Below are 27,268 nucleotides of genomic sequence, written 5' to 3'. Positions count from 1 at the left end.
AATATACTGTCATGAGAATATACAGGAAACAGGCAGGAAAACCTGGTGGAGATCTTTGGGGTAAAAATAAGCTATTTCTGTCAATAAAAAGTTATAAAAAAATAAGGTATTTTATTATCTGCCAAAATATTAACAGCTGATCCAGTTAGCAGACATGATGGTCCTATGGTATTCCGCCTATTGACAGAATATATCTAGAATACTGTATTCAATTCCTGAGATTGTCCTTTAGGACAATGACAAAACAAAGAGGTTCCATAGGAGTGAAATCAGAATAGTAAAGTGCATCATATCTATCAAAAATGAAAATATATTGAAGGACCTAGGGATGCTTAATCAAAGTTAAGACTGTGGAAAAGGAGAATATGGAGAGAAGGGGTTCTGACTAATAGCTATTTTCAAAGTATGTTAAATGTTAATTTGACAAGGAATTAAATTTACTGTTGGACCCCAGAAGACAGAAGTAGGAGCACTGGATACAAATTATAATTTAAGTATCTACTATATATCAGGCTATGTTTCAGATATATGATCTTATAAAAACTATAACAAAGATGAGATAGCTGCTTCTGGATAGTAAGTTCTTCCTTACAGGAAGGCTTCAAGCAAAGGCTGGATTAGTATTATTGGTTGTGGAGTAGCACAGATCCTTTTGTCGATAAGACTACATGGCCAATGAGGTCTTTCCCAGCTCTGAAGTTCTATAAAGGTTATTCCTGTGCACATGTGCACACACACATGTATAAATTAAGTATTTACACACATATTCATATACACATACATACATATATGTTTAATCAACTGTGTAATTGTAGAATGAGGAAGAGCTGGTTTAACAGTGGATCATGTGGGAAGATCTGGCAGTTTTAGTTAACCACAATCTCATTATGTGAAGTAACAGAGTGATAAAACTACCCCCAAAGTTAATGAAATATTAGCTGCAATGAAAGTTGTGGAGTCTCATTTCCTTTCCTTTATGGAAAAATGTTTTGCAACTGTAGCCTACACTTAATGTATCTACTAAATACCTGCTAGGTATTTAGGCTGACCCTGTGCTAGGAGCAGGGGATAGAAAGACAAGAATGATCAGATATGAGAAATCTGTGAGAGAAAGCACTAACAAACTTTTTGAGATCAGCAATGCCTGGAAAAGAGGTAACACTGAAGATGACTAATGACTGCTCAACTAGTCTATTCATCCAGTAGAGATTCTGAAGGATAAATGGGAGATAGTTATGTGTCTCAGGCAAGGAGAACAGATGCAACATAAAAGATAAAAGATGAAGATGAAACGTAGGGCATGGAGAACATCATTCCTCACCACCCACTCCCCAATCCCTTGGAATCCAGTATCATCTTATTGAAATGGCTTTGGCCCATAAATGTATGGCTAGAGTCCCTGCTACTGGGGAGGCTGGGGCCAGTAGATAAGCTCGAGTTCGAGAATTCTGAGCTACAGAGGGTCAGAGTCTACGTGGAGTCCACACGAAATATTTTACCAATGTGGTTAAGTACCAGGGAGAAAAGGACCATCAGGCTGCTTGAGGCGTACAATAGCCCAGGCCAGGAAAGAACCACAGGGTAAAGCTTCCATACTGCTCAGGACTGGGATTGAACTGTGAAGAGCTCCTGGGTGAGATAAGGACACACACTCTCAAAATACATATTAAAAAAAATTTTTTAAAGAGATTAATTTTTTCAAAGATCACTAAAGACTTCCTCATAACCACATCTGATGAGTCTCTGCTTCCAAATCTTTGGCTGACAAAGTATAGAGGCATGGGTCAGAACAGAGTAAGGGAAAGACATTGCACATTACAAATAGTTGGGTTTATAAAATGAGTCCCAGGCCAAAAAGAATCACAAGATACATTCTCAATGCTATTGTTGAACTTGCGGTATCTGAAAATTGCCCTTGAAAAATTCCTGAGCTGAGGGATAGAAATTTAAGATATTTAACTGCGAAGGCAGAAAACTTTCAATTTTACTGAACACACACATTCCATACATTTTATAAAAACTCAATTTTTGTGATTATTTATTATGATATTCCATATATTTTGACAATAGTTTAGGTATATCTACAATTACTGGACAAACTTTGTTGAAATACATTTAGGATTTAAAACACCCTAATTCCACACATATGGGATGAGAAAGCTCTGACTTGGCAGCATCTTTGGAAATTTAACCCCCAGAACGTATTTGTGGAGGACATACCGTAGCTATCTTTCAGATGTTTGAAAAGTTTTTCACTTAAGAGAGAAAAGAGATATATTGCTTCTGAAGGCAGAGCCAGGAACAAAATCTATTAATTACCAGGAAAGCAGATTTTAGCTCTACAAAAGAAAAATTTGACATCCCAAATGGACTACCCCAAAATGTCTAAGTAGTGATCTTTACACATCACTAGTTCAGTCCAAACAGAGGCTGGATAATCATGGCATGGATATTTCAAGATTCATCATTGCGTAGGTGGTAAATGAGATTATTTTCAAAATCTATTTTTACCTTTCATTTTACTGAGTTTGCAAAAGGCAATTTCTATTATATTTCCTTGATTTATGTAATGCTGCCACCTGCTACATATGTGGCCACACAGGTTTTTATTCTATAGGGAAGCCCACTCTCTTAGGGGGAGATTAACATTGTAATAGCATGATCATTAAGAAATGAGGTGGATTTTCTAATGAGTTGTGGAAATCTCCTTACTTCAGTTATCATTCCTCATCTTGGGGTAGTAAGTTGATCTATTTCCATGCTAGCCAGGCTCCAACCACATAAGTGCTCTCACACTTGCCTAGATTTTTGGAATTTGAGAGATGGTGACAGGGAACAGATAAATTTTAGTCTTATACCTGTCCTAACTGCTAAAAAATGTACAGGAGGAGATAAGGTGTTAGGAGCAGGAGTAGAAAATACTATATTAATTCAGATAGATGTGCTTTTGCCACCACCAGCAAGGAGGGATGACTGTTCAGGTCCCATAGGAAAAGCCATTGCTTATAAGATTATGGTTGTTTTGTGAAGACAAGAATTTATCAAATGGTTCTAGATTGGTTCTGGTTACTATAGTAGGTGGTCCACTAATCAAGCAAGCATTTATTAGCTGTATACTATCATGTATTGTGTTAGATACTAGAGACATAAAAACAAAAATGCAACATTTCTTGGCAAGAAACTTACATTCTATTAGGGGAGACATATACATATATAATTATATAAAAATTTAATTACAAGGTAATTTTGGGGAGAAAGCACCAGCCTGTGTATAAAATGAATTTGAAGGAAACAAAGAATTTTGAAAGGAGATGGGTAGGAGGCAGTACATTCCAAGCACGGGACATAGCTGGTACAATGCCATGGGGAGTCAAGATGTAATGAACAGAAGTGGTGCTTATTGTTTTTTTTAATAGAATGGAGTCGATAGAGGCAAGAGTAGTGAAAAGAGCACTGGATGTGGAATATACAGACAGAATCTCAGCTCTGCTGCTTAAAACATTTGTCACCTTAGGTAAGTAAGCTAAACTTTTTCTGGGCTACTCTTTCTCCATCTGTGTGATAATAATGTTGGACTCAGTCATGTCAAAGTTCTCTTCTAACAAAATCCTATGATCCAAGCATCCTGACATTAAAAAGACCCAACATTTAGAGGCAGTGTAGCAAATAGAAATCAAGCTAGTCTCAAAGCTAGGTGACTCTGAGTTCAAATACTGGCTGATACATGCTGGTTGTACGAAGTCATGCTCTGGGCAGCTAAGAATATATGGTACTAGTTTGCACTGGCGAAGAGAGAACTGGAAAAGATGCCAATTTGCATTGGCACAAAGTTCCTGACCAGATGTTTTCTGAGCAATGAAATCATGGATCCCGTAGCTATTGCTGAAGCATGTTCTTAACCAGTCCCTCTCCTGAATCCTCAGTCAGCACCTTTTATTGTAATTCATCATTAGTCCTTATAGTTAATTCATCTACATGTCTCATTCCTCTCACTAAGCTATAAAAAAATAGTCTTATTCATCTTCCTTAACGTCTAATACATTAAGTTACACATTGGGAGCTCTTAATTCAATGTTAGCAAGAGAGGGGAGGAGGAGATGACATAGAGATTTAAGGAGAGTCTCTTCTTGCTCAATAAATTCTCCAAATGTCCCCAAATCAATACTGCTCTCAAAATAGTTATATACCCATCTAAGTTAAAAAAATAAATTGTCACTGACCAACATCATTCTTAAGAGGGCACCCCTATCTACTAGATTTGGTTAAATGTGGTGTTGTCAGGTCTTCAAAATTTCTCATCTAAACTGTATTCCTATAGACCATCCTTATCATTCCTCTTTTCTTTCTCTTTATTAACAAAAAGGAAGAGGCAAAGAGAGGGACAAATGGGAGACATGGATATATATTTGGTCATGTTAGGAGAAAATGAAAAAGTAGACCCGAGATGGCATGAGAAATTATGTATGTCTGGTGGTCTAGGCGTCCTATTTGGCTCCCCAGCATGTTAGCTGGCTCTTTCAGTACTTTCATTTCAAAGAAATCCAAGCTAGCCATGTCTTCATTTCTCTTTAGGCTGCCCCTCCATGCTATACCAAGAAAATCAGACATCAATTCCCTAACCCATTCCCAGATTCCTGAAATTTGGGAATACTGAGTTTGGCAAAGGTTCAGTCTCTCTCCTCCCTGCCTTCTTATTCCATCCAATCTTTCCTCCCTCTTTTCTGAACATCCACCCTCCTGCACCAAGCAAGTTCTACAATCACCTAGTTTCACAACACAGATGAAAACTGTCCCTTTATGTTGTTCTCAGGATGGCAGAAGTACAATGAGTCAGCCTACAATTCACAAAAGAAGTACATCTGGAAGGTCAACTCTCCTGCCAGGAAGAGCTGACAGACACAGCTCGGTGCCATGGGGCAAATAATAGTTGATACTTGTATGATTTAAATACACGACACTATCTTCATGCCTTTTCGTGGATATGGAATTCAGTAACTCAGCACTTCCAAATGAGAATGCTTATGCTGTTCCCTGTGTTTCCAACACACTCCTCCCTTTTTACCTCATAGAACCCCTAGTTCTCTTCAAAATAGCCCAAAAGACACCTCCTTTCCCGATTCCCCAGGTCCCCATCTCCTCAAATTACCTAGCTGGAGGTTTTGCATTTGACCTCCTCATCAAACATTAAGGACTCCCTAGGCAACTAGGGGGCTCAGGGGACGGAGCACCGGGTCTGGAGACTGTTAGAGCCGAGTTCACTTTCTGCTTCAGTCACTCCCTAACTGTGCAACTTAATTCACTGGGAAAGAAACGGGAAACCCCTGCATTATCTTTGCCAAGCGCATCCCACGCAGGGTCAGACGCTGCTAAAACCCGCCGCGTGCACACACGTGCTCCCCGCCGTCCAGGTCTCCCGATCCGGAAGGGGCCGTCCAGACGAGACAGATGCAGTGGGAACGGGGGTACGGCCCCGGCCGAACAGGCATCGGAAGCGCCTCCTCCTGCACAGTGGCCAAGGGAAGCGGGCGCGTTCCGGGGCCAAGCGGAGCTTCTCGAGGGCAGCTTCCCAGCGCTCGGCCCACGGGAGGCGCTGAATCGCGGGGGAGCCCCACCCCCGGGGGCGGCGGTTCACACAAGCCTGCAGGCCACGCGGTGCGTTAGGGAACCGGCTCTAGGTGTGCGGCCGCGGCCGGAACTTCACAGATAGCCCGCCGGCCGGCTCTTCGGCACCGGGAAGGGGCGGGGCCTCCCCTCCCGGGGCCAGTCCTCCTCCCTACCCCACCCCCAGCCCATCCCCGGAGCGAAAAAGGGAAGCGGCGCCGAACTGGCGAGCGCCGCCGGAGTAGCAACCGCTCGAGAGGCCACAGTAACGGCATCCCTAGGCGGTTTGACCTTGAAGCCCTCATCCCGCCCCTTACGTCATGCCGCCCGCAGCGCCGGTCGCAGAAGGAGCCACTAAGAAACCCGCGCCCGACTCGGCTTCCTCTCAGCGAGGCTTCCCTCTCTTTCTGGGGCCAACCAGATATCGAGGTGATGAAGTCCAATGGCCGCGACCAAACCTCCTGAAGGCTTGAGCCTATCAGTGCTCAGCGTGAAGTTCTCCCGCCCTCCAGAGGGGACAGAGGAGGGTCACTTGCGGAGAGGATCCAATCAATGGCTAATAAACAAGAAGCTCCGAAGATCAAAGGGGAAAAGGCGGATCCTAAACGCTAGCAACGCCTCAGGATGAAGGAATGACGGGTAGGTTCACCAATGGAATGCGCACGATTCCGGGACGCGAGGGCGGGGGTGGGGCTACCGCGGCGGCTGCGCCAATGGTTGGCTGGGGGGCGTGTCCGCGGGGGCCAAGCGGGAGCCGGAGGCCCCGCACTCGCTGGGCCGCGGCTGGAGCGGACACGGCGGGGCCGAGGGGAGGTGGCTGCAGCGGCGGCGGCGGCGGCGACGGCAGCGGCGGCGGTGGCGGCAGGGGTGGGAGCCGCAGCTGGCCCGGGTGGATGGAGCTGGAGGGGCGGGGGGCCGGCGGCGTGGCGGGGGGGCCGACGACTGGGCCGGGGCGGAGCCCCGGGGAGTCGGCGCTGCTGGACGGGTGGCTGCAGCGGGGCGTGGGCCGGGGGGCCGGCGGCGGGGAGGCCGGGGCCTGTAGGCCCCCGGTCCGGCAGGAGCCGGAGCCCGACCCGGACTACGAGGCGCTGCCCGCCGGAGCCACTGTCACCACCCACATGGTGGCGGGCGCCGTGGCCGGGATCCTGGAGCATTGCGTGATGTACCCCGTCGACTGTGTCAAGGTGAGAGCCGGACCGGGATCCCCCACCAGCACCACCTGGCCCCGACTGAAATCTCGGTCCCGGGTCTGAGCCGCCCTCCTGGCCGGCACCCGCCTCCAAGATCCCATTCGAACTGAGACCTGATGCAGGGACCTGATTTGAACCGGGCTGATGTCCGAACCAGGCCCGAGAGAGAGGTTGTGTCCAAAATGAGACCCGTCGGTTAAAAGGCCCGAGGTCTGATCGGGGAGCCCGAGGGGGGAGGGAGAAGAGACACCCCCGCCCCCAGTCTGCCTCGGTGATAGCCCCTCAAGCTCCCAGGTGGGGGGAGGGGTCTTCCAGCTGTGGGATGAGGAGGAGTGTCCCTCTCGCCCCTGGGCAGCTCTCTGCCTCCCTGCCTCTCCCAGGGTCTGGGACTTGGTAGCAGGGGAGACTCTTGGACGGTCTTGGTTTACTCACTGTAGGGACTGGGAGTCGGAAAAGCAGCCGGAACTCGAGGGTCCCCTTTGCATAGCCTGAGGAGGAGGGGGTCCCTGAACCTAATGCATTGAACATACTGTGCTGGACATGAAATTGGGCCCGAATCAGAACCTACATAGATGGATGCAGCTCCAACCGGGGAGGTGGGCGGGGGTGAAGGTGAGGAGAAGCCAGCATGTTTGAAGCATATTGATCGGGGCGAAACAGAGTATCTGAAGTCTGATTCACTTGAAGGCAGAGTCAGCCCCAGCAGAACCAGCTCCTGACCCCGCAGGCTAATTAATGAATCGAAAGTTAGATCCCCTGTAGAAGAGAGGCTATGGAGGCCGGCCGATTCTTACTATTTATTGGCTGTGGCCCATGAAGGAGCTGCCAAGGTGATGAATAAGAGGAGGGCAGAATTGGGAAAAACACTGTCAAATGGTGGGAGGAAGAGTAGTGATGACAAAACAGCAGGGTCCTGAGGTCCGCTTACAGCGCAGTCAGACGGTAGTTGACATCTGACCAGTGCTTTTCTCCATGTAATATTCCTTAATAGGGAAATGAAATTTAGACTACACTATTCTTCTATGTAAGTGGAGGATTGGGTTTTAAAGGTAACCTAGTTTTACATGTGTGGAGGATGCATGGTAAACAGAAGGCTCCAGGCCTCTCCTCTTGCGCCAATAGTGTTTCATATTTTCATTTGTAATCTGGACAAAGAAATAGAGAATGTGCTTATTAAAGCTTTATGAATGACAGTGAATGGACAGGAATAGCTAGCCCTTTGGGAAGTGATGCCAAGTGTGAAATAGAAGATAACCGAATGTTACTTGGGTGGAGAAGATTCTCTGCTAATTATTACCTCTGTGAACTTGGGCAAGTTATGTCACTTTCTGGGTCTCAGTAAAATGTAAATGAGAATGTTAGACTAGATGATTACTTGAGGTGATTTCCAGGTCAAAATCTCTGATTTTTGATGCCACAAATGTTAAAGATTCTATGTTATCTCAATAAACTGGAGAAATAGAAATGAATGCGTTGAACATTGTCCTAGGAAACCTGGGTGCTAGGCCCAGATCCAATCTATACCACTAACTAGCTGGGTGACTTTGGATGAATATTTATATCTCCTTGGACCTCAGTTGTCTTTATAAAGGATGAGGTGATCTCCAAAATCCCTTCCCAACATTCTATGCCCCTGGGAGGAACAAGTACCAAGTAGGGAACTACCAAAGAAATGATCATATACATACAGAACAGTAAGAGTCTAGATGAAAAAAGATTCAACTGGCCCTGGAGTCAGAAAGAGTTGAATTCAAATTCAGCCTCAGACACTTGACACTTACTAGCTGACCTTAGGCTAATCACCTAATCCCATTGTCTTGAGGAAAAAAGATTCAAACCCTCTTTGAAGTATGTTAGGCTAAAGATTAAGTCAATAATTAAGTTTGAAAAAGTTTGGGGGAATGGAATCCAGCTATAAGATAATTGTACTATACTTATAGGTTACTTTACCTAACTAAAGGTGCATTATTAATGCATTAAGGAAAATTAACTAGGCCAAAGAAGAGCAGTGAAAATCATTTGACAATTCAGAAAATAACTAAAATGAGTAAGTCTAAAATGAGATTTTTTTTTTCACAAGCAGACCAAAATGCCTGTCTTCAAATGAGAGGTGTCATCTTGCAAGGCTACTTTTGCCAGTTAATGCCGCCACTACTCAGAACAAGCTCCTCCAAGAATAGCTGTTGGGTCCCTCTGTCTTTTGAAACACCCTCCTAGGTGCAAAATCTGGGAAATGAGAGGTTGTCTTAAGTCATTCAGAAGAAAGCTTGGGGACCATCATAGTTCTTAAGTCTGAGTAAGACTATTTGGAGATGATAACAGACAAAAGGCTGATTTTTTTGTAGCCCAGAAACCAACCCTGAGGACAGCTTCCAGGCAGAAGTCCCCCAGGACTTTAAACAATGACAGCACTAATCAAGGGTATAGACCCCAAGGTGATTGTTTAAGGACAGTACTCGTTTTCAGATGGATGAATTCTAGAGTTTAAGAAAAGTCTCACCACTTGCTACTCTCATCTTGTTGATTTAGAGAAAATAGAAGTCCTCAGGGAAGTTTTACTGCCTTCAAAGGCTATTTTATGTAGAATCATTCCTTTTTCTTTCCCCTCGTGCTAGATCTTAAGTTATTGGAGAGAAGTAGGTTAAACATAGATAACATTTTGTAAGTGAGTGTTTGATCCCATTACAGAAGGGAAATGCAGTTCTCTTCCTTTCTCCTAGAAGTTTTCCCTGACAACTCTCACAGCAGACACATTTCAAATGGAAGAGGAAAAACAAGGGAAACAGCCCTCTTTCAACACATCCTTACCCCACTATGAGAGAGAACATTTACAGCAACTCTATAACTGAAAGCTATCACTTCCTCTTGGCATTCAAACCTGCACAACTCTCACATGCTTTATCAAGATCAGGTCAGCTTGAAATCTTATAAGGGGCATGAAACAGAAGATACCCAGGCTTATTGTGGCACATCCACAGCAAGGCAGAACCAGACATTCCACTTACAGCCCTGTATCTCACCAACAGTTGAAGGGTGTGTGATTTGGGTGTAGGAGCCAAAGGAGGATGGATCAAATGGTGTCCAAATCCTGTGAGTCTTTGGGCCTAAGAAGTGCTGGTTCCCATCTTTGTGTCTTCAAAACTAGTATATATTTTATCAGTGGGTCCTAGATTTTCATCCTACCCCCATAATCGCCATTATCTGGGCAAATGCCCACCCCCACCTTCTTCCTTTTGGGAATCCCTGGAAAAGAACACTGGCTTGGAGTAAGAAAGTTTGAGCTCAAAATCCAGCTGTTCTTTGTAACCATAGGCAAGTCACAACCTCCCTGGCCCTTAGTTTCTTCTATAAAATGAGGGTACTAGATGAGATGAATTCTATTGGAAATAACATTCATAGAGGTTGTTCATTAGTCCACTGATAATCAGCCTCATTTGAGGTGTAAACTCATCAAAGATGTTTTCCAATGGCATGGAGAAAGACTGTGCAAAGATTAGAATAGGGAAAGGCAGCATGGTGTGATAGAGAATGGATCTAGAATCCAAGAATTTGAGCCCATATGCTAGCTGTTACTATGATTTCTATGATCATAGGCAAATCACTTATGCCCGTGTGTTTAGGTTACTCTTTCCCTGGACTAGAATATCTCAGAAGTCCTTGTAGCATTCATTTTATGATCTTAGGACCTATCCCATACAAATCCTGTGATTCTCTATGATTATACTAACAAGTTAAGAAAGAACACACTAAAATCTTCCAGGTGATATAGTAGTGCGCCTGGAAGTAGAAGGCTACAAATTGCTCCCAAATTCAAATATCAATAACATATAAAATCCAAAGAATATGACTTTCTCCTTTGGTATTCTGGTTATTTGAATTTTTTCACTTATTAAGTTAAAAAAAAGTCTTTTAACATAAGAACAAATCCAAAATTGGGTATTTCTTTAAATTCAACAGGGTTATTGTTAAAATGTTAGGTTATTCATCCATAATCCGAATATATCTAATGAAATTACTTTTCATTATAAGATTAGGAGGCAGAGGAAGCAAATTGGAGTCAAGAAAACCTGGGTTTGGATTCTCTGTTAACTGTGTGACCATAGACAAATTGTTGGATTTTTCTAAGGTCTGACTCATCTCTGAAGTAATAGCAACTACATCACAAGGTTGCTGTGAGCCGTTAATGAGATAACATGTAAAGCACTTTGTAAATCTTAAAATGCTATGTAAATATCAGCTACAATGAAACCCCAGTTGGTGAAAAGAGGGAAATTTCCCCTGAAATGGTCGCATGACTGGAGATCTCACTTTATAGTCCCACTGGGCTTGAACAAGTATCTATATTTTACATTTCTAAAATGTTGAAGAATGGGAATTTAAATACATGTCACCACTTCAGGAGATTCACACTAATGGGGCCCTTCCTGGGGTATTAATAAAGATACTAGGTGATGGCTTTGAGTACTGTATTAACCAAGGCAGTTTTCTTCAGAGAAGCCAGAAGGCACTTTCACACTGAACACTTCAAAGTTCAAGCCCCTTCTTTGAGTCCACTCTTGGATAGGCCTCCCTTCACTTTCATGAAAGCTTGGACTCATTTACTTATAAGTTTGCATAGCCACATTCATTAGAGACCTTTTTCAGATTCTAAATGAGTCTACTCAGCAAGTGTCCACATTCACTAGAATGAGTCTTTTGAATGGACTTTAGATGTAGAGGGAGAGTCAATTTACTTATATTCTGATTCTCCTCTTCACTCACTCACTCCCCCTCCCCCCACCTTGTTTTGGTAATAATTCCTCAAAGAGAGAGTCAAAATAAATTATCCAATTACAAGTTCACCATAGTAAAAATAAAATTTAGAAATCTTACCTCCCCTACTTTCTTCCCAAATTGAAGAGAAGAAATAAAATGGAAAGAACACTGAATGTAGAGGTCAAATCAGGGTTCACATTCTGTCTCTGTAGGCAAGGCCTTTAACCTATCTGACACTTGTGTTCTTCATCTCTAAAATAGAGGATTAAACCTGATGTTCAAATTATATTCCAGCTCAAAATCTTATTATCTAGTGAACTAATGGCTTCTTACTTCCATTGATTATGACAATTTTATATTTATTTTTGAGGAGCTGTCTTTTTGATCATCTGGCTTATTATTCATCTTGTGCACCAGTTACCCTGTTCACTCAGTGTCATTTAGCTACTTAAGCTGTACATCTAAATAGTTCTTCCTCTAGGTGATCTGAAAAATTAGTAAATGTTTTCTTGTGTTTTCCATGGAAAAGAAAAAGCTTATTGTGATGGATGGTTCAGTATATCTTTGTATAATCCTCTGGAATTCCATCCCTCTAAGGGGTTTCAGCCATATCTATAGTGACCATTTGGAAAGGACTATAGAGGAATGTGGATTGCTGAGCACTCATTAGTGACCAGTTTATCTAGTTTCTCATAGACTCCACTTGCTTCTTCTGGTGATACAACTTTTGAATTACACCGAACTTGCACAAAGGAGCCAACTTGGCCCAGTGATTTGAAGAGAAGAAACAAAGAGCTAGGTTTTAAAATGTAGCGGCTTTAAACAGAGTACCATATTTAGACACAATTTGATTCATTGATAAATGTGCCTGGTGTCTTCTAAATCAGTGTCACCACAGTTATGCAATATAAAGATGTGATAGTTAAGTTGATTCCAGGTTCACATGGTATTTCATGTTTTCAAGTCAATACCACAAACATTTATTCAATGACTCCTGTGTGCTGGGCCCTGGGGTGAATATAAAAAGATGATTGAGATATGGTTCCTGGCCTCCAGGCATTTACTTATAACACTTATACTTACAACACACAGATGAACAGGCAGTGGTTTGGGCTGCAGAATGCTCTTCAGAGGAATACCTGCCAAGAGGATATTGTGGTCTGCAAGGGTTTTTTGGTGAAATTAACTTCTTAACTTACATTAACATTTGCTCATGTACCACACAGGAGGATTCTTAACCCATGCCAAATAGCTTTTTCTACCTATTTTCGGTTCACTGATGGCATGGATGAAAACTATTAGGGTTTTTGTTTTCCAGGGCCCCCAAAATCACTTTGGCATTTGGCCAACTAGTAACAGAAATTTCAGTGCAAATTCATTAAGAGCTGGGAAAGAGAGGCCATCTAGTCCAACCTATATACCATAGGAATCCCCATGCTGACATGTTCCACTTGAAAGACTAAAGGGAAGATGCGTATACTCCCTCCTGAGGCAACCCCTTCCTCTTTGGAGTGTTCTCATTGTTAGAGGAAGTTTTTCTTAACATCAGGTCTGAAGAGGCCTTTTTGGCCATTTCTCCCCGTGGCCTTTGATTCTGTCTCCTGGGGCCAGACAGATTAAATAGAATCCCTCCCTCACCCAGAAGCTCTTCAGATGTTTGAAGATAGTTGTTTTGACTTCCCTGAGGATTTTTTAGGCCAAATATGCCTAGTTTGTACAAATGATCCTCATGTGATATGGACCTGAGGATCTTTACCACCCTGGTTGTCCTTCTCTAGAGTGTCTCCATCTTATAAATGATCTTAATCTGTAGTAACTAAAACTGAATAAACACTCTGACTGATAGAGGCCTACACTACAGTAGGAACATCATCTCCCTCTTCCTGGAAGCTCAACCTCTTTTAACATAGCCTGAGCCCATATTATCTTTTTGTTTCCCACATCAACATCTGTACTGGCTCATTGAGCCTATAGTCCATTAGAACCCCCAGATCCTTTTCAGAACAATTGCTCTCTAACTACATCTCTCCTAACTTGTACTGGTAAAGTTAATTTTTTATATTCAAGGATAAGACTATATTTATCCCTTTTTCATCTTGATTGGTCCAGTTCATTGCTCCAGGCTATCAAGAGCCTTTTGAACTCTTTCTAACCATCCTCAGTTTTGTGTGATTCTGAAAATGTGATGAGCATACCATCTATACCATTGATAAAAATGCTCAACAGGGCCACATGTAGATTCTTTGGATACTCTACTGGAGACCTACTATACTGCCACTGAACCATTAATAACTCGTCTTTGAGTCTAGTCAGCCAACCAGGTCTGAGTCTTAATTCACATCCAATCCATATTTCTCCATCTTCTCCATGAGAATGATATGAGATATTTTATGATCTAGAACTGATTTTCAGGTAAAAGTAAATCACTTTTAGAGTTTCAGGAAATAGGGTTTCTGAATAAATCAGACCTATGTATCTTTTCTCCTTCTATAAAACAAAGTAGAATTCTATCTCTGTCAAGGTAGTCCCTTGGAAACCAAATTGCTATCTTGAGCTTTTACTTCTAATCCCAGATAAACTGAGGCATCTTGCTGCTTGTCAAAACCATTAGCCATTTTCTCATTAAATAGCATATGTGGGCAGAAACTAGGTGCTAGATAAGTATTTGTCAAATTGAACTGGAAATCCATTTTGTAGAAGAGCTCTCAGATAACTTGAGTTTATTTGAATATCAAGTATCTAATTCAGTTAAAGCTGGAGGAAACTTCCCTCTGAATTCCAAGGAACCTCCTTGCTCTCATGTGTATAATTCATTTAGAGATTCTCCTAAGGGATATATCTACAAAAGCTCAGCTGGCTAGAGCAAGAATGGATGCAGGGTTCTGAAAGACTGGACTATTTGGAGAGAATTGGATCCAGGAGCCAGGGGTCACTCTTGAAGACCAATAACAATTGGCACAGTGTGACCTTTCCACTAAGTGGGAAGCTTTGTGTTTCTTGAGGTCAGGTAAGGATGCCTAGCTCTGTGACATCATTACATCATTCTTCTTCTATAATTTCAGACCCGGATGCAGAGCCTACAGCCAGACCCAGCTGCTCGATACCGCAATGTGTTGGAGGCCTTGTGGAGGATTGTGAGAACCGAAGGCCTGTGGAGGCCCATGCGGGGGCTGAACATCACTGCAACCGGTGCCGGGCCTGCCCATGCTCTGTATTTTGCCTGCTATGAAAAGTTAAAAAAGACATTGAGTGATGTAATTCATCCCGGGGGCAATAGCCATATTGCCAATGGTATTGATCTTTCCTGTGCTGCAACCCCACCCCACTCCCAAGCTTTTCTTTGGTCTTTTTGCTGCTCTCAACATTTAACTGCTTCAAAACATTTTTGAACTGAAGTTTTGGGCAAGATTAGGCCAGATTAGAGGGGAAGCGCCAGCAAACCTTGAATTTCCTCGTGTGTTCTTAGAAAACCCATTGGCTTCAACAACAACTAGTAGTCTTTCCTTTTCCCTCTTCCCTGCACTCCATGTTCCTTTCTCATGGAGCCAGAGTTTCTAGTGCCATGCTAACTGTGGACACTCATGGAATGACCCATCTTTGTATCATTCCTTAAATAGGCAGTTGTCATGTCTCATGGGCAGGAGTACTTACAGGAGGCAACCAATTAGCACAGTACTTGGTGCACACTAGGTCCTAAATAAATATTTATTGACTGTACTTAGGAAGTAGGAGCTAGAAAGACAAGAGGTTTAATGTCCTGAACAATGACATAACTCTAAAGCAAGTTTTTGGAATAAATGTCAAAGCAATTTATAGGACAGGTAGTAAGACGTGTGTGGGTTATGTGAAAACAAGGACTTTGGGATATGAAGGAAACAAGCCAGATTAGGCCATAGCTTTAAAGTATGCTGAAATTTAAGAATTGATTGTGGCATATGCTAGGGAGGTTGTGGTTTGAGGGGTGAAGGAGAGCTACGGACAAAAAGACTCCCAGGCAGGAAAATCTAGGAATAGGAAGTAAGTGGTCAGGAAGCTACAAGGTGAGTCCTTTCCTTTGTGAAGTTAGCGTTACCCAGGAAGATCACATCCTTTCACTGAGATAATTAAACCAGCTCTTGGGTAACTCATGTGGCTTCTGCAGGGTCACAAGCTGTTTCAGTTCTTAAAAAGGTCTTTTCTTGGCACATCTTTGAGTAGTTTTCATTGGCTCTCCCTGGACCTCTTGACAGAGATTTGGCAATGCCAGGAAGGATCCTTCCCAGAGGACTAGATCAGCTGACTTTTACAGATGCATGTCCTTGTTGAGTTGTTGGGATCCTTCCATTCTAGATTTTAAAAGCTATTGATTTCTGATTCCTTGCCTCAGTCTAGCCTCACTTTCCCTTTTCTCACTTTGGATCAGCACACTGGATGACTTTTGGGATACAGTGACTGGTGTTTGGGTCCTACTTCATCCTAGGCTCTCAGTAGCTTACAGTGATATCCAGATAGAGGTATAGCATTATCTCTAAACTCTTTAAAGTTTGCAGCGCACTTGTTATTCCCCTCACTTTACAGACAAGGGGAATGAGGAATAGAGAAGTGAATTGTCCAGAGCCACAGAGCTAGTCAGTCCGAGGTGGGGTTTGAACCCAGGTCCTCCTGCCTCCAGCTCCAGCACTCTGCTCACCCTCTCCTGGCCTCACATGTGGCAGTTATTTTCTTATTTACAGGTGCAGCAGGGTGTGTAGCAACATTACTCCATGACGCGGCCATGAATCCAGCAGAAGGTAACAATTTTCCCACCTTTCTCCCTGACTAGGGAGTTGGTCTCTGCTCTTCTGGACTCCCTTGGCTTCTTGAGGGGAAGAGAGCTGGTGGGATCTCAATCTTCCACACCCTTATTGCACCTTGGGTCCCAACAGGACCGCTCCTTCATGTTGTCTGCTTGGTGGGACAGTCTCCTTGGGCAGTACCACAATGTGTTTCCCTGCGTCATTGGGGGGAGTCTTTGACAGGGGAAATACTGGACTTTGTAGAGCCTCCGTGGGGTCTATCTATGGGGAGGAAGCCTAGGTATAAGCATCCATGGAAGCCCAGGAACATCCTACTATTTTCTTCAGATGAGAAGTGAAAATAAAATCTTGATTCCTTTTCTTAGAGGAATATGCTTAAGCCCTTAGTCAGGGAGGTCAGTAGGGAACAGAGGCAACCACATAGCTATAAATAAATGGGGCTTTTCTGTGGCACAGTTGGGTTTACCTTGTGTTGCTGTAGCCCTTACTTGCTTGGGCCAAGGCCAGGTGCTGGGAATGTGCAGAGCTTAGCAACTTTGATAAAAGGTCAGGAGCCGTGAAGAGACACACACAGCTCTCCACATTCTCTCTCTGGGCAGGGGGAGGTGTTCTGATGTCAGAATTAGGTCCTCTGGTTAACTGCTCTTTTCCTTTTGGTACCAGAGTTCCTTCATGCAGCTTCTCCAGGAGGGAAGTAGGCTCTGTATTCAGAGTTAGCCGCTCTTATATCTGGAGAAGGGATTGTGTTTATTATTATTGTTACCAATAATAATTTCTTATAGAGCGCTTATTATCACAAAGGTCTTTACTTACTGTTTGCTATCAGTCTTTACAACAGTACTCTGAAGTAGGGAGTTAAGTACTAACCCCATCTGGCAACTGAGAAAACCGAACTTCAGAGAGATTGGGATGTGCTCAAGCTAGTAAGAGATAGAGCTAGGTCCTGAGCCCAGATCCAGTGACCCTCCACCACAAAGCCTTTGTTGCCTCTGAGACCATGCTTCCCCTATGTTTCTAGCTTGGATGTGGGTAAATATTAAAACAAGAGTCCTATGTTCTCCACAAGACAGCTTAGTCTTAAGTGATAAAGTCCATGAACATTAAAGATTCTTTAATTGGCCTACAAGTATTTGTAAAGACATCGAGTTAGAAGTGAACGAAGGATCTGCTACATCTCTGCCCCAGTCTCAGTCTCTCCTTACTGAATTGGTAGCTTATCCGTCTCTGTTTTTCTTCTCTTTCATTGGCTGTTCCGTTGGCTTGGGAATCTGAACCTGGATGCCACCTCTGCTGGGTCGGTTGCCTTCTCCTTTCTCCCTTTGCCATCACCAGTGGTCAAACAGAGGATGCAGATGTACAACTCACCATACCACCGGGTGACAGACTGTGTTCGGGCAGTGTGGCAGAATGAAGGGGCTGGAGCCTTTTACCGCAGCTACACCACCCAATTAACCATGAACATCCCTTTCCAAGCCATTCACTTCATGACCTACGAATTCCTGCAAGAGCACTTTAACCCACACAGACAGTACGACCCCAGCTCCCATGTCATCTCTGGGGCCTGTGCAGGAGCTGTAGCTGCTGCCCTCACTACTCCTTTGGACGTTTGCAAAACACTGCTCAACACCCAGGAATCCTTGGCTTTGAACTCAAATCTTAGTGGACATATCACAGGCATGGCTAGTGCCTTCAGGACGGTGTACCAAGTAGGCGGGGTGACCGCCTACTTCCGAGGGGTGCAGGCAAGAGTCATTTACCAGATCCCCTCCACGGCCATTGCATGGTCTGTGTACGAGTTCTTCAAATACCTAATCACCAAACACCAGGAGGAACGAAGGGCTGGGAAATGAGGCGACATCATACCAGGGCTTGGTACTGCCCTGCTCCTTCTGTCCTGTTACCCCATCTGTGGTTGGCGTTAGTCTTTCCGGGTCATGCTGGAGGGAAGGTGGAAAAGGCTCTTCTGAGGCTGTGGGTGTCGTCACCAATGCCACTTCTTGCCAGTACCTGTTGCAGCTCTCCTGCCTTTCCTTGCCCAGCAGAGCTTCCCCCAAGGAAGGGCAGTGTTGCACATAGCAGCACAACATCCACAACTTCTCGTTCGTCATCCTTAGCCAGGTGTCCTGCTCCAGATTATAGAGCAAAAAGTCAAGCTCCTCCTGGTTCCGAATAAAGAGGCTTCTTTAAATTAAATGGTTTTGTTGGGTTTGTCTTATAAAAGGAAGTAAAAAGTTGCTGGCCACTTTTGCTTCCATTCCAAGCAGTGAGTTAAAGGGGCATTGACTTTTGCTAGTGTTCTTCCTCGGCTTGTTTTTGTTTGGAGGAGAGAACTTGGGATATTAAGACTGCTGGAGACAAAGTCATTTGGTCTCTATCTTATTTTAGGATTTTTGCAGGATTTTAAGTTTTACTATGAAACTTGGAAGTCCTCTGGGAGAGCGTTCTATAATATCAGAGGCTTTGTGTATTTATATTTACATTGTTTTTTACTAGATGGTACGCTGAGAAGTTGAGCTTTTTATTTTAGATAATACCTAAGTGTCGTTAGGTAGTTCTTTAGTTTTTTGGTTTATATTGACCAGATTGCTGTGGAAAGCAAATTAAATGTTGGACTTGCTTCAAGGACCTGGGAAATTTGAGGAGCCAAACTTTTGGCCCCAGAGTGAAGTTCTTTCAGATTTGCAATATTAGGCCCCCTCAACTAGGAGAAAGGGTTTGGTTTTTTTTGTTTTTTGTTTTTTTTTGCCTATGGTGACTCAATGTGACAAAGATGGAAAGTGACTTGACATTTATTATAAAACAGCATTCTTTTGATTTTCTTTCCAAAGCCTATTTTGAGCCATGTTCTCCCATTAAAAAGTACTAAGGAGAAGAAGATAAGAATTCCAAGTAGTGGCTACAGGAGTTTTACTTATTTTTGAACGTGATGCTAGGTGACTTCTGGGGATTGGCTATGGGGTTGACGCCAAGGGAGCAGCACCAGGTGTCTGGTCCCAAGTGGCTTTGTGGAAATGAGCAAATGGGAAAAATGAAAAACTGAAATTCTTGGTTTTAGAGAAGGGGTTCTTAAATCTTTTTTGTGCCATGGACTCCTTTGGCTATCTCATAAAAACCTTTGGATCCCTTCTTTGAATATTGTTTTTAAATTCATAAAAAGCACAGCTAAAAAGGAAATATTAAAATAGTTATCAATTAAGTCCATTGCCCCAGTTCTAGAGAACTCCTCTTTTAGAAGGACTCGACTTTATGTGGCCTTATCCTCAAAAAGACAACCTGTGCCTAGTATATGATACTAAGTTTAGAAAGAGTGGTGATGAAAGGTTGTGGAGGGAGAGTTAACAAAGTTTGGAAACTGGTTAAACAAGGGAGAAAAAGGGATTATGGATGATTTGCAATAAAAAGCCTAGGTACTATTCTTGACAAATCGGGAGGATTAGGAAGAGGATGAGTTTCGGAAGATCATAATATTCTCAATTTAGAACTGGTAAGGATTTCTTATTTTACAGTGAAAAGAAACAGGGACAGAGTGAGTTAAATGATCCATCTAGTGTCACACAGTAAGTCTGAGTCAGGGTTTGAATACAGGTCTTCTCAACTGTAAGTCTGGTGCTCCATGCTGTCTCTGCTAATGAGTCTTAACATAATCTACCCTGGTCAAACAAAATATGAAGGATTGTGTACAAATGCTTTTGAAAATGGATTTATAGTTAAACTGTTTGTAATTTTTAATTTGCAAAACATCAACAAACCTGAGCATTTCTATAGATATTGTGAACAGCTTATTTAAACATACACACACACACACACACACACAAATATTCAAGTCAATATGAAAAAGGTCACAGAACTCTTTTCTAGATCCAGAAGTGTCCCTGTAACCTTTAGTTAGAGTTCCTTGCATTAGAGTTTTGAGCAGGAAACCAATTTTATGTGCTTTGAGGCCAATCACTACTGTACCCATGTCCAGAATGTGATGATGTCACAAGGCAAGGGAAAGCTTGAAATAACTGATGGTGCAGAAAGCCTCAGACCTGTGTTCAAGTCTCGCTTTTGACATACTGACTAAATGACCAGGTCAAGTTATTTAACTTTTCAGAGCTCTTAAGCAGATCCCTTTTAAGAATAGTTTGCATTGGTAAGAGTTTTCTGAGTTTCCATACTAGGTATTCTCTACACTAATGAAATTTCAGGTTCAGACCCATAACCTTCCCAACTTTTTACCTCTCTCCTCGCCCTTGTCCCCCCAAAAAAGAAAGGTGGAAGACATGAAGGTGAACTATTATTGTTGGTCATTTAGTTCTAGTCTAGCATTGGGATATAAATTTATCTCAACCAAAAGTATCTTGTTGGCTTTGAGTTGTCCCCAGAGCTGAGCTATTCCTGGGAAGCCATATTTGTCTTGGAAGTTCTTGGGTATCCAATACCAGTCAGTCAACAAGTATTTAGTGAGTTCTTTCTGTGTAGCCAAGATCTTGCAATGGAGTATTTAAGATAAGAATGACTCACAATTCATGCTTCTGGAATGGGAGGCCAGACTTCTTGGAAGATTGCAGAAAAATAAAAGATTAAATGATAAAGGGCTTTAGAGAAGGAGAGATGATGAGAAGGTAGACTAATTAGAAAAGATATATAAAAGGCAGGATTTTAGCTGGATCTTAGAGGATGATTAAGACTTGGACAAGCAGGAAGAAATGCACAAGAGGCAAAGATGAGGAAGGGAGGGGCATAAAAAGAATGGTGGAAATAAAAATATAGAGGCTAGAATTAATATACAAAGGGAATCTAATCTCAAAAGATCCTTGTTGGGTAGTTGTGGGTTAAGTGTGGCTATGTTGAATTTCAAATTGATTACAGAAATGTAGACTCTTAGGGTACCTTAGAGTTTATTTGTATCTGCTTCCCTAAACTGCAAGAATCCCCTCTTTAACTCTGCTGAAAGACAGCTTGATGGTACAGCATAAAGAATGTGGAACTTGGAGTCAGAAAGGCCTCAGGAAGTTCCTAGCTATATGACTTGGGGCAAGTCGCTTAACCTGTTTGTGAAAAGAGCAAACCATTCCAATATCTTTGCCAAGAAACCCTATGGGCAGAGGTCCGTAGGATCATGAAGAGTTGGATTGAATGACTCAACAAGAACAACATTGCTGAAAGATAGTCATTAGAGATCACTACTTTTTAAAGGTAGGATCTTCCAGTGGCTACTTATCCTTATTATTGAGCCAAAAGCTATCCTCCTGAAACTCCCGCCAATTGTTCCTAGTTTTTCCTCTTGAGTCACACAGTATGTGTAGTCTGTCTTTCACATAAAACCCTTCAAATAGTGTTTGAAAATAGCTATCATATTATTATAGGGTGGGGCCAGATTATGAAAAGACTTGAAAGCTAGGGCAGAGCAGTTTAGACTTGACTTGGTCATTAAGCAGCTATTGTAGCTTCTTGAGCAAGGAATGACATGATGAAAGTGTTTGGCGAAGGTTAATCAGGAAGTATATAGTACAAGAGGGATTGGAAAGGGAGAAATTGAAGGTAGAGAGTTCAGCTAAGACACTTGCAGTTATTCAGGACAGACAATTTCAGAAAGACAGGGAAGAATTAGTCAAATTTGGTGATGGATTAATTTTATTTAGGGATTTAATCCCAATCAGTGCCTTGCCTTGTCTTATTACTTACCTGTTTTATCTGAGTATTGTCTTCAAATTTAATTAAAAACACGAACTTCTCATATTTCCCCTTCCAGCAACTTATTCAATGCTTTATACATATGTTCAATAAAGACTTTCTGACTGACAGATTAACACAGGATATGAGTAAGGGGGATAGTCAAAAAGAGAACTTTTGACATTTCTAACTTGAAAGATGGGAAGAATCACAACACCATTGACAATGGTGAGGAAGCTATGAAGGGAAGCCAGTTTCCCTAGGATGAAACGATGAATTTTTGAATAGATACGCAGAGTTTGAGATAGAAGCAGGAAATTTAAGTGTATATATAAGATGCAAGAATTGGTGAAAGATAAGAGCTGGAGATAAAGTTGTAGAATCATATACACAGAAGTGGTCTGAGACCAAAAAAGAAAAAAATACATGGGAGCTTTCTGAGGAAAACAGAAATGCAAAGAACCAGAGAGAGTATTATAGTTACAGGGCAAGACAGGAAGAAGAGGAAGCAATATAGAAGATTGACGAGGGGTTGCAGAGTGACTATCTGCCCTCAGAATGATCTCTCCTTCCAAACAACTTCTAGCCCACTACAAATTGGTAGGAGGCCAACCTTCTTGAGGTTATGAGCCTCCTAGGGTTGGCCTAGAACCAACCCAAGTCCCAGAGTTGTGGGCCACTGATAATTTTACTGTGGAACAAGAAATCAGAATTAACCAAAAAATTACCCTATCAATACATAGATATGGAAGAAGGATTTCTGACTTATTACCTACCAACAGGGATTTCTTGATATGCAAAGCATATTGTCCACTTTGAGGCTCTAGAAAACTGGGCAATTATATCTGAATAAAGAAATCGATGAATCACTGAAGGTTTACCCCTTTGTAGCCAACAACTAAAAGCTTTAACTGGGTGTGGGAGAAAGCAGGAGCCCTACCCTTAATATCTCCAACATGAGTCTTCATTTAAGAGATGAACTTCACATCTGAGTGATTCCTGCCAGTGAAATGGTTCCAGAATGAGTTTAAGGGATTAACTAGAACCTGAGCAGACCTTAGCAAGCACTAATAGCATACTAACCCATATCATTAGTATGGTTGGAGAGATATAAGAAAAAAACATAGAGGCTTGTAAATGTCTGCAAAATTAGTAGAAAGCACAAATCAGCACATGAACATGTGCAAAAGAATATTACATGGGTGAACTAAATGTATGAATGTTGAGGAGCAATCAGTGAGTGGGACTAACTAAGGGAGGCTTAGTAGAAGGGAGGAATATGTAATTAACTAGGAAGGATACGGCCTAGTGGAGAGAAAGAAGGGTAGGAGAAAAGAAGGCCGTGGTAACAATGATATATTCCAAAAATGCCCACAGAGAGACTTTTGGGTAAAACTAAGGAGTGGACAGTTGGTTGTGAAGGCTAGGCTGAGTTTGGGTTTATAGAATAGAATCTTTTGCAGGAGAATAACATCATGGAAGTAATTCAGGAAGATTGTTCTAACAACTGTTGAGAGGCTAGTGCCATTTTCCAGGTGAGTTTTTTTTTTTTTTTTTTTTTTTAATCAGGACTGGTGGTAGAATGATGAAAAAGGGAGATGAAAGGAGGGGGAATAATAGAAATATTGCAGATGTAAAATCTATAAGACTTGATAATGGATTAGACATAAGGATTACAAAACACTAGATTTTTAACTATAGGAAACAGGATGAAAGGTGTCAGTGACAGGAATAGTGAAGTAAAAAGAAATAGGTTTAGGTGCAACATGGACAGATAATCTTGGTTTGAGACATGGTAAGTTTGGGGTGCTTCTGAGACACTCAGGTTGGGCTACTCTAGAGGCAGCTGAAAGTATGGATCTAAAGCCCCAGAGAAGTAAACTGGGGTATCCTCTATGAAAAAGTGAGAGTTGAAGCAACTGAGTAAATGACATTGTCAGCGGTAAGATATAAAGAAAAGCAAATATGGAATCTTGGAGAATACTCCTTAAAGGGTCAAGAAGAGGATTAGAAAAAGAAAAAAGTGGTTAAGAGATAGAAGAAGAACCAGGCAATACATTATCTTAGAAGCCAAGAAAGAAGAATATCTAGAAAGAAGATATGGCCATCAGAGTTCAAAGAGGATCATCAAATATGATAACTAGGTGATTTTTGAGCAGTTTCATCGGGGCGGGGGGGGGGGGGGGGGGGGGCGAAGGAGGGGGAAGAAAACAACTTTGCAAGGGTTGAAGGTAATGAGACAATGTAAGCATTAAGCATAGACAATTTCTTCCAGAAGTTTGGTAGCAAATGGGAGGAAAATTATGTGAAGGCAGCTGAGTGAATAAAAAGTCAAGGGAAAGCCTTTTTTAGGATTAGGGAACATTTGTGTAAGAAGATGGGAAGGAACTAGTAAAATTATGAAGAGGAAAAAGGAAGAGGCTTGAGAAAATATAGTTGATTAATGAAGGTCCTGGAGGAAACAAGGAATGCAATCTATCTTAGCAGAGTATAAGGTGTTGGAGGAAGCAAGAAATCGAATTGGTCTTAGCAAAGTAAAAAGATTCCTTTACCTCTAACAGGGCAGGGGGAAACGATAGGTGTTAGGCTGAGAAGTTTTGAGATACACTGAAAACTGAGGGAGATCCTATTAGGAAGGGCAAAAAAAAAAAAAAAAAAAAAAGATAGACATTGCAGGAAAACTCAGTGAGATTTGGTGATTTGGTATAACTCAGGAGAATAAGGAAAAGAAGAAATTAAAGGTGACTGGAGGTGGAGGAGGACAGCTAGAATATTGCTGGTGTCACTGATAAGAATGAGGAAGGTGAGCAAGACAGCCCACTAAAAAGAAAAGGTAAGCTGGGAACTTGCTGAATTTGAGTCAAGCACAAGGTAATAAGCAGAGAGATTGGAGGCAAAGTTCTTTGGCCAAGATCAGGTAAGATTATTGGTTTGGGTCTGAGAAGATAGGTCTTTTTCCTGCCTGGCTGTTCTCTAGTCAAAGACAGTGTTCTGAGGGGAGAGGATTCAGTGAATAAACACTTATTAAGCTTCTGCTATAGGGAGCACAGTGGATAGAGTGCTGGCTAGAAGTCAGAAGAATCATCTTCATGAGTTGGAACCCAGCCTCAGATACTTATTAATTGGGTGACCTTGGGCAAGTCAATTAACCCTGTTTGCCTCAATTTCCTCAATGGCAAGCCACTTCAGTATCTTTGTCAAGAAAACCCCAGAAGGCATCACCAAGAGTAAGACATGATGAAACAAATGAACAACAGTGTGCAATGACTGTGCTAAGAAGGGGTTTCAGCCCTCTCATCCTGGTTTATGGACTGTGAATGTGAGTCTGCCATTTTGTCTTTGTTCATTTTTGTTGTAGATAAAGGAGATTGAAGATGGTTATAATCTTGTTAGATCTGACAGGACAGAGAAATTGAGCCACCAGAACTGAGTCCAGGAGCTGGAATCCATTCTAGGATGTGCCAGGAGCCAGCCAGGGTGGAGTGAAGAGGACTCATCCACTCATTGACCATGACACTTTTGGAAGTAAACCCAATGTTATGTATTCTACATTAAGTCTGAACCCAGAGACTAAAGTGGAATAAGAGAGGGTGGGTCCTTAACAGGAAAGGTTTGTACTTCCCTTTTTGCTCTATTTTTTTCAGAAATATTCCTTGGTTGAAGGAGACACTGGAAGGCCCCACAAGCCATCTGGCCCAACAAAGGCTCATTTTCATTTGATAGATGAGTAAACAGGGGCTTAAGGAGATAAAAGTACTTTGCTTTAGACCACACAAGTAGTAAATAGCATAAAACCCAGGTTTGTCTGATTCCAAAGTCCAGTGTTCTTTCCATGATGTTAGAATGTAACTAGTGAAGATCCTATCATAATTACTCATTTTTATAGCACTGTTAGGTTTATGAAGAAGCTTCTTTAAAAAACAAAGCTTTTTATTTTCCAAACTTACGAAAAGATAATTTTTAACATTCACTCTTGCAAAACCTTGTGTTCCAAATTTTTCTCCTCTCTTCCTCTCACTCCCTCCCCTAGACAGCAAGTAATCTAATATATGTTAAACATGTGCAATTCTTCTATACATATTTCCATAAATATCATGTTGCACAAGAAAAATCAGATCGAAAAAGGAAAAAAAATGAGAAAGAAAACAAAAAACAAGCAAACAACAAGAAGGAAAATGCTTTGTTGTGGTCCATACTTAGTTCCTACAGTCCTCTCTCTGGGTGCAGATGACTCTCTCTCCATCACAAGATCATTGAAACTTGCCTAAATCATCTTGCCGTTGAAAAGAGCCATGTCCTTCATAGTTGATCATCATAAAATTTTCTTGTTGCCGTTTACAATGATCTCTTGCATCAGCTCATGGAAATCCCTCTAAGCCTTTCTGCAATCATCCTGCTGGTCGATGAAGCACCTTCTCCACAGCAACACTGCAAGGCTAGCATGCCAGCTTATTTTCATGTTACCAATGTAGAAACTGAGGTTTAAAGAGATTGTGACTTGCCTACAGTCACAGAATTCAGGAGCAGAGATGGGACTTGCATGTGGACTCCTTTCTCCAAATCTGCTTTTCTCCCCCCACATATTTTGATTTTGCTAGCTGTTCATAGGACCAAGCAGCAAAGAGATGGTAGAATTTTAACTTGAGTGCTGGTAAGTAAGTCCAAAGCACTAAAGGTGTAGAAAATTAACATTGAGGACCTGGCAGGAAATTCACAAAATATTAGGTAAGCAAATAAAAACAATTAGACACAGAGCCAACACATGAGAAGGCGGGTTTGCAGTTTGAATGACTCAGTCTCTCTGACTTTAACTTATTGTCATTACAAGCTCAATTACAAAAAGGGATAATTTAGCACAATCTTCTCTGGCTTTAGGCCACTCTCCCTAAGAAAATGGGTATGTGCACATGTATGTGAATTGTGTGATTTCAAAGACCTTCCAGCACTCTCCCAGTTGAAATATTCCCTTTGGTCTTTCTCTTAGTTCTTATTAGAGCTTGGAAAAACTATTTGGAAAAGATTTGAACACTAAGTTCTACTGTCCCTCTTTCCTTACCACCACCATTTTACTGTCCTTAGGTGGCTCCCTGATCACTTGTGACTTGATGGAACACAAAATAAATACCTACGTGTCAGGGGAAATAAGTTTTTTTTTTGACAAGTATCTGTGTATGTGTACATATGTGTATACATATATGTATGTTATGTGTATATTTTTAATTTTTATTTTAAAAAGCATAATAAAGGACTGACTTGTGGGCCCTGGCTATTGTAGACTCAGAACTAGCT

General features: G+C 42.0%; 2 protein-coding genes across 3 annotated transcripts in view; one reads left to right on the top strand and one right to left on the bottom strand.

Annotated features, from left to right (window-relative positions):
- ENTPD7 (ectonucleoside triphosphate diphosphohydrolase 7) overlaps window positions 1-6,000 on the bottom strand; it is a 43,566-nt gene extending 37,566 nt beyond the window's left edge. Inside the window, exon 1 of the mRNA XM_031956235.1 lies at window positions 5,919-6,000. Within this exon, the coding sequence (XP_031812095.1) occupies window positions 5,919-5,923 (5 nt within the window). The 5' untranslated portion in view covers window positions 5,924-6,000. The remainder of the gene's footprint in view (window positions 1-5,918) is intronic.
- A 90-nt stretch (window positions 6,001-6,090) lies between these two features.
- Window positions 6,091-18,514, top strand: SLC25A28 (solute carrier family 25 member 28). Of its 2 annotated transcripts, none has more exons than XM_031956237.1 (4): window positions 6,091-6,240; window positions 14,609-14,837; window positions 16,259-16,315; window positions 17,654-18,514. In XM_031956237.1, exons 2-4 carry the CDS (start codon window positions 14,615-14,617, stop codon window positions 18,169-18,171), a joined length of 798 nt encoding a protein of 265 aa, XP_031812097.1. In that variant the 5' UTR covers window positions 6,091-6,240; window positions 14,609-14,614; the 3' UTR covers window positions 18,172-18,514. The 2 variants fall into 2 exon arrangements, with proteins under 2 accessions (XP_031812097.1, XP_031812096.1); XM_031956236.1 differs by lacking the exon at window positions 6,091-6,240 and adding an exon at window positions 6,480-6,785.
- Window positions 18,515-27,268: the final 8,754 nt, after the last annotated feature.

Source organism: Sarcophilus harrisii, chromosome 2 (genome assembly GCF_902635505.1).
Source record: "Sarcophilus harrisii chromosome 2, mSarHar1.11, whole genome shotgun sequence".
Lineage (NCBI taxonomy): Eukaryota > Metazoa > Chordata > Mammalia > Dasyuromorphia > Dasyuridae > Sarcophilus > Sarcophilus harrisii.
The sequence above is the reverse complement of the archived record's forward strand: the minus strand, read 5'-3'. Positions and strand labels throughout refer to the sequence as shown.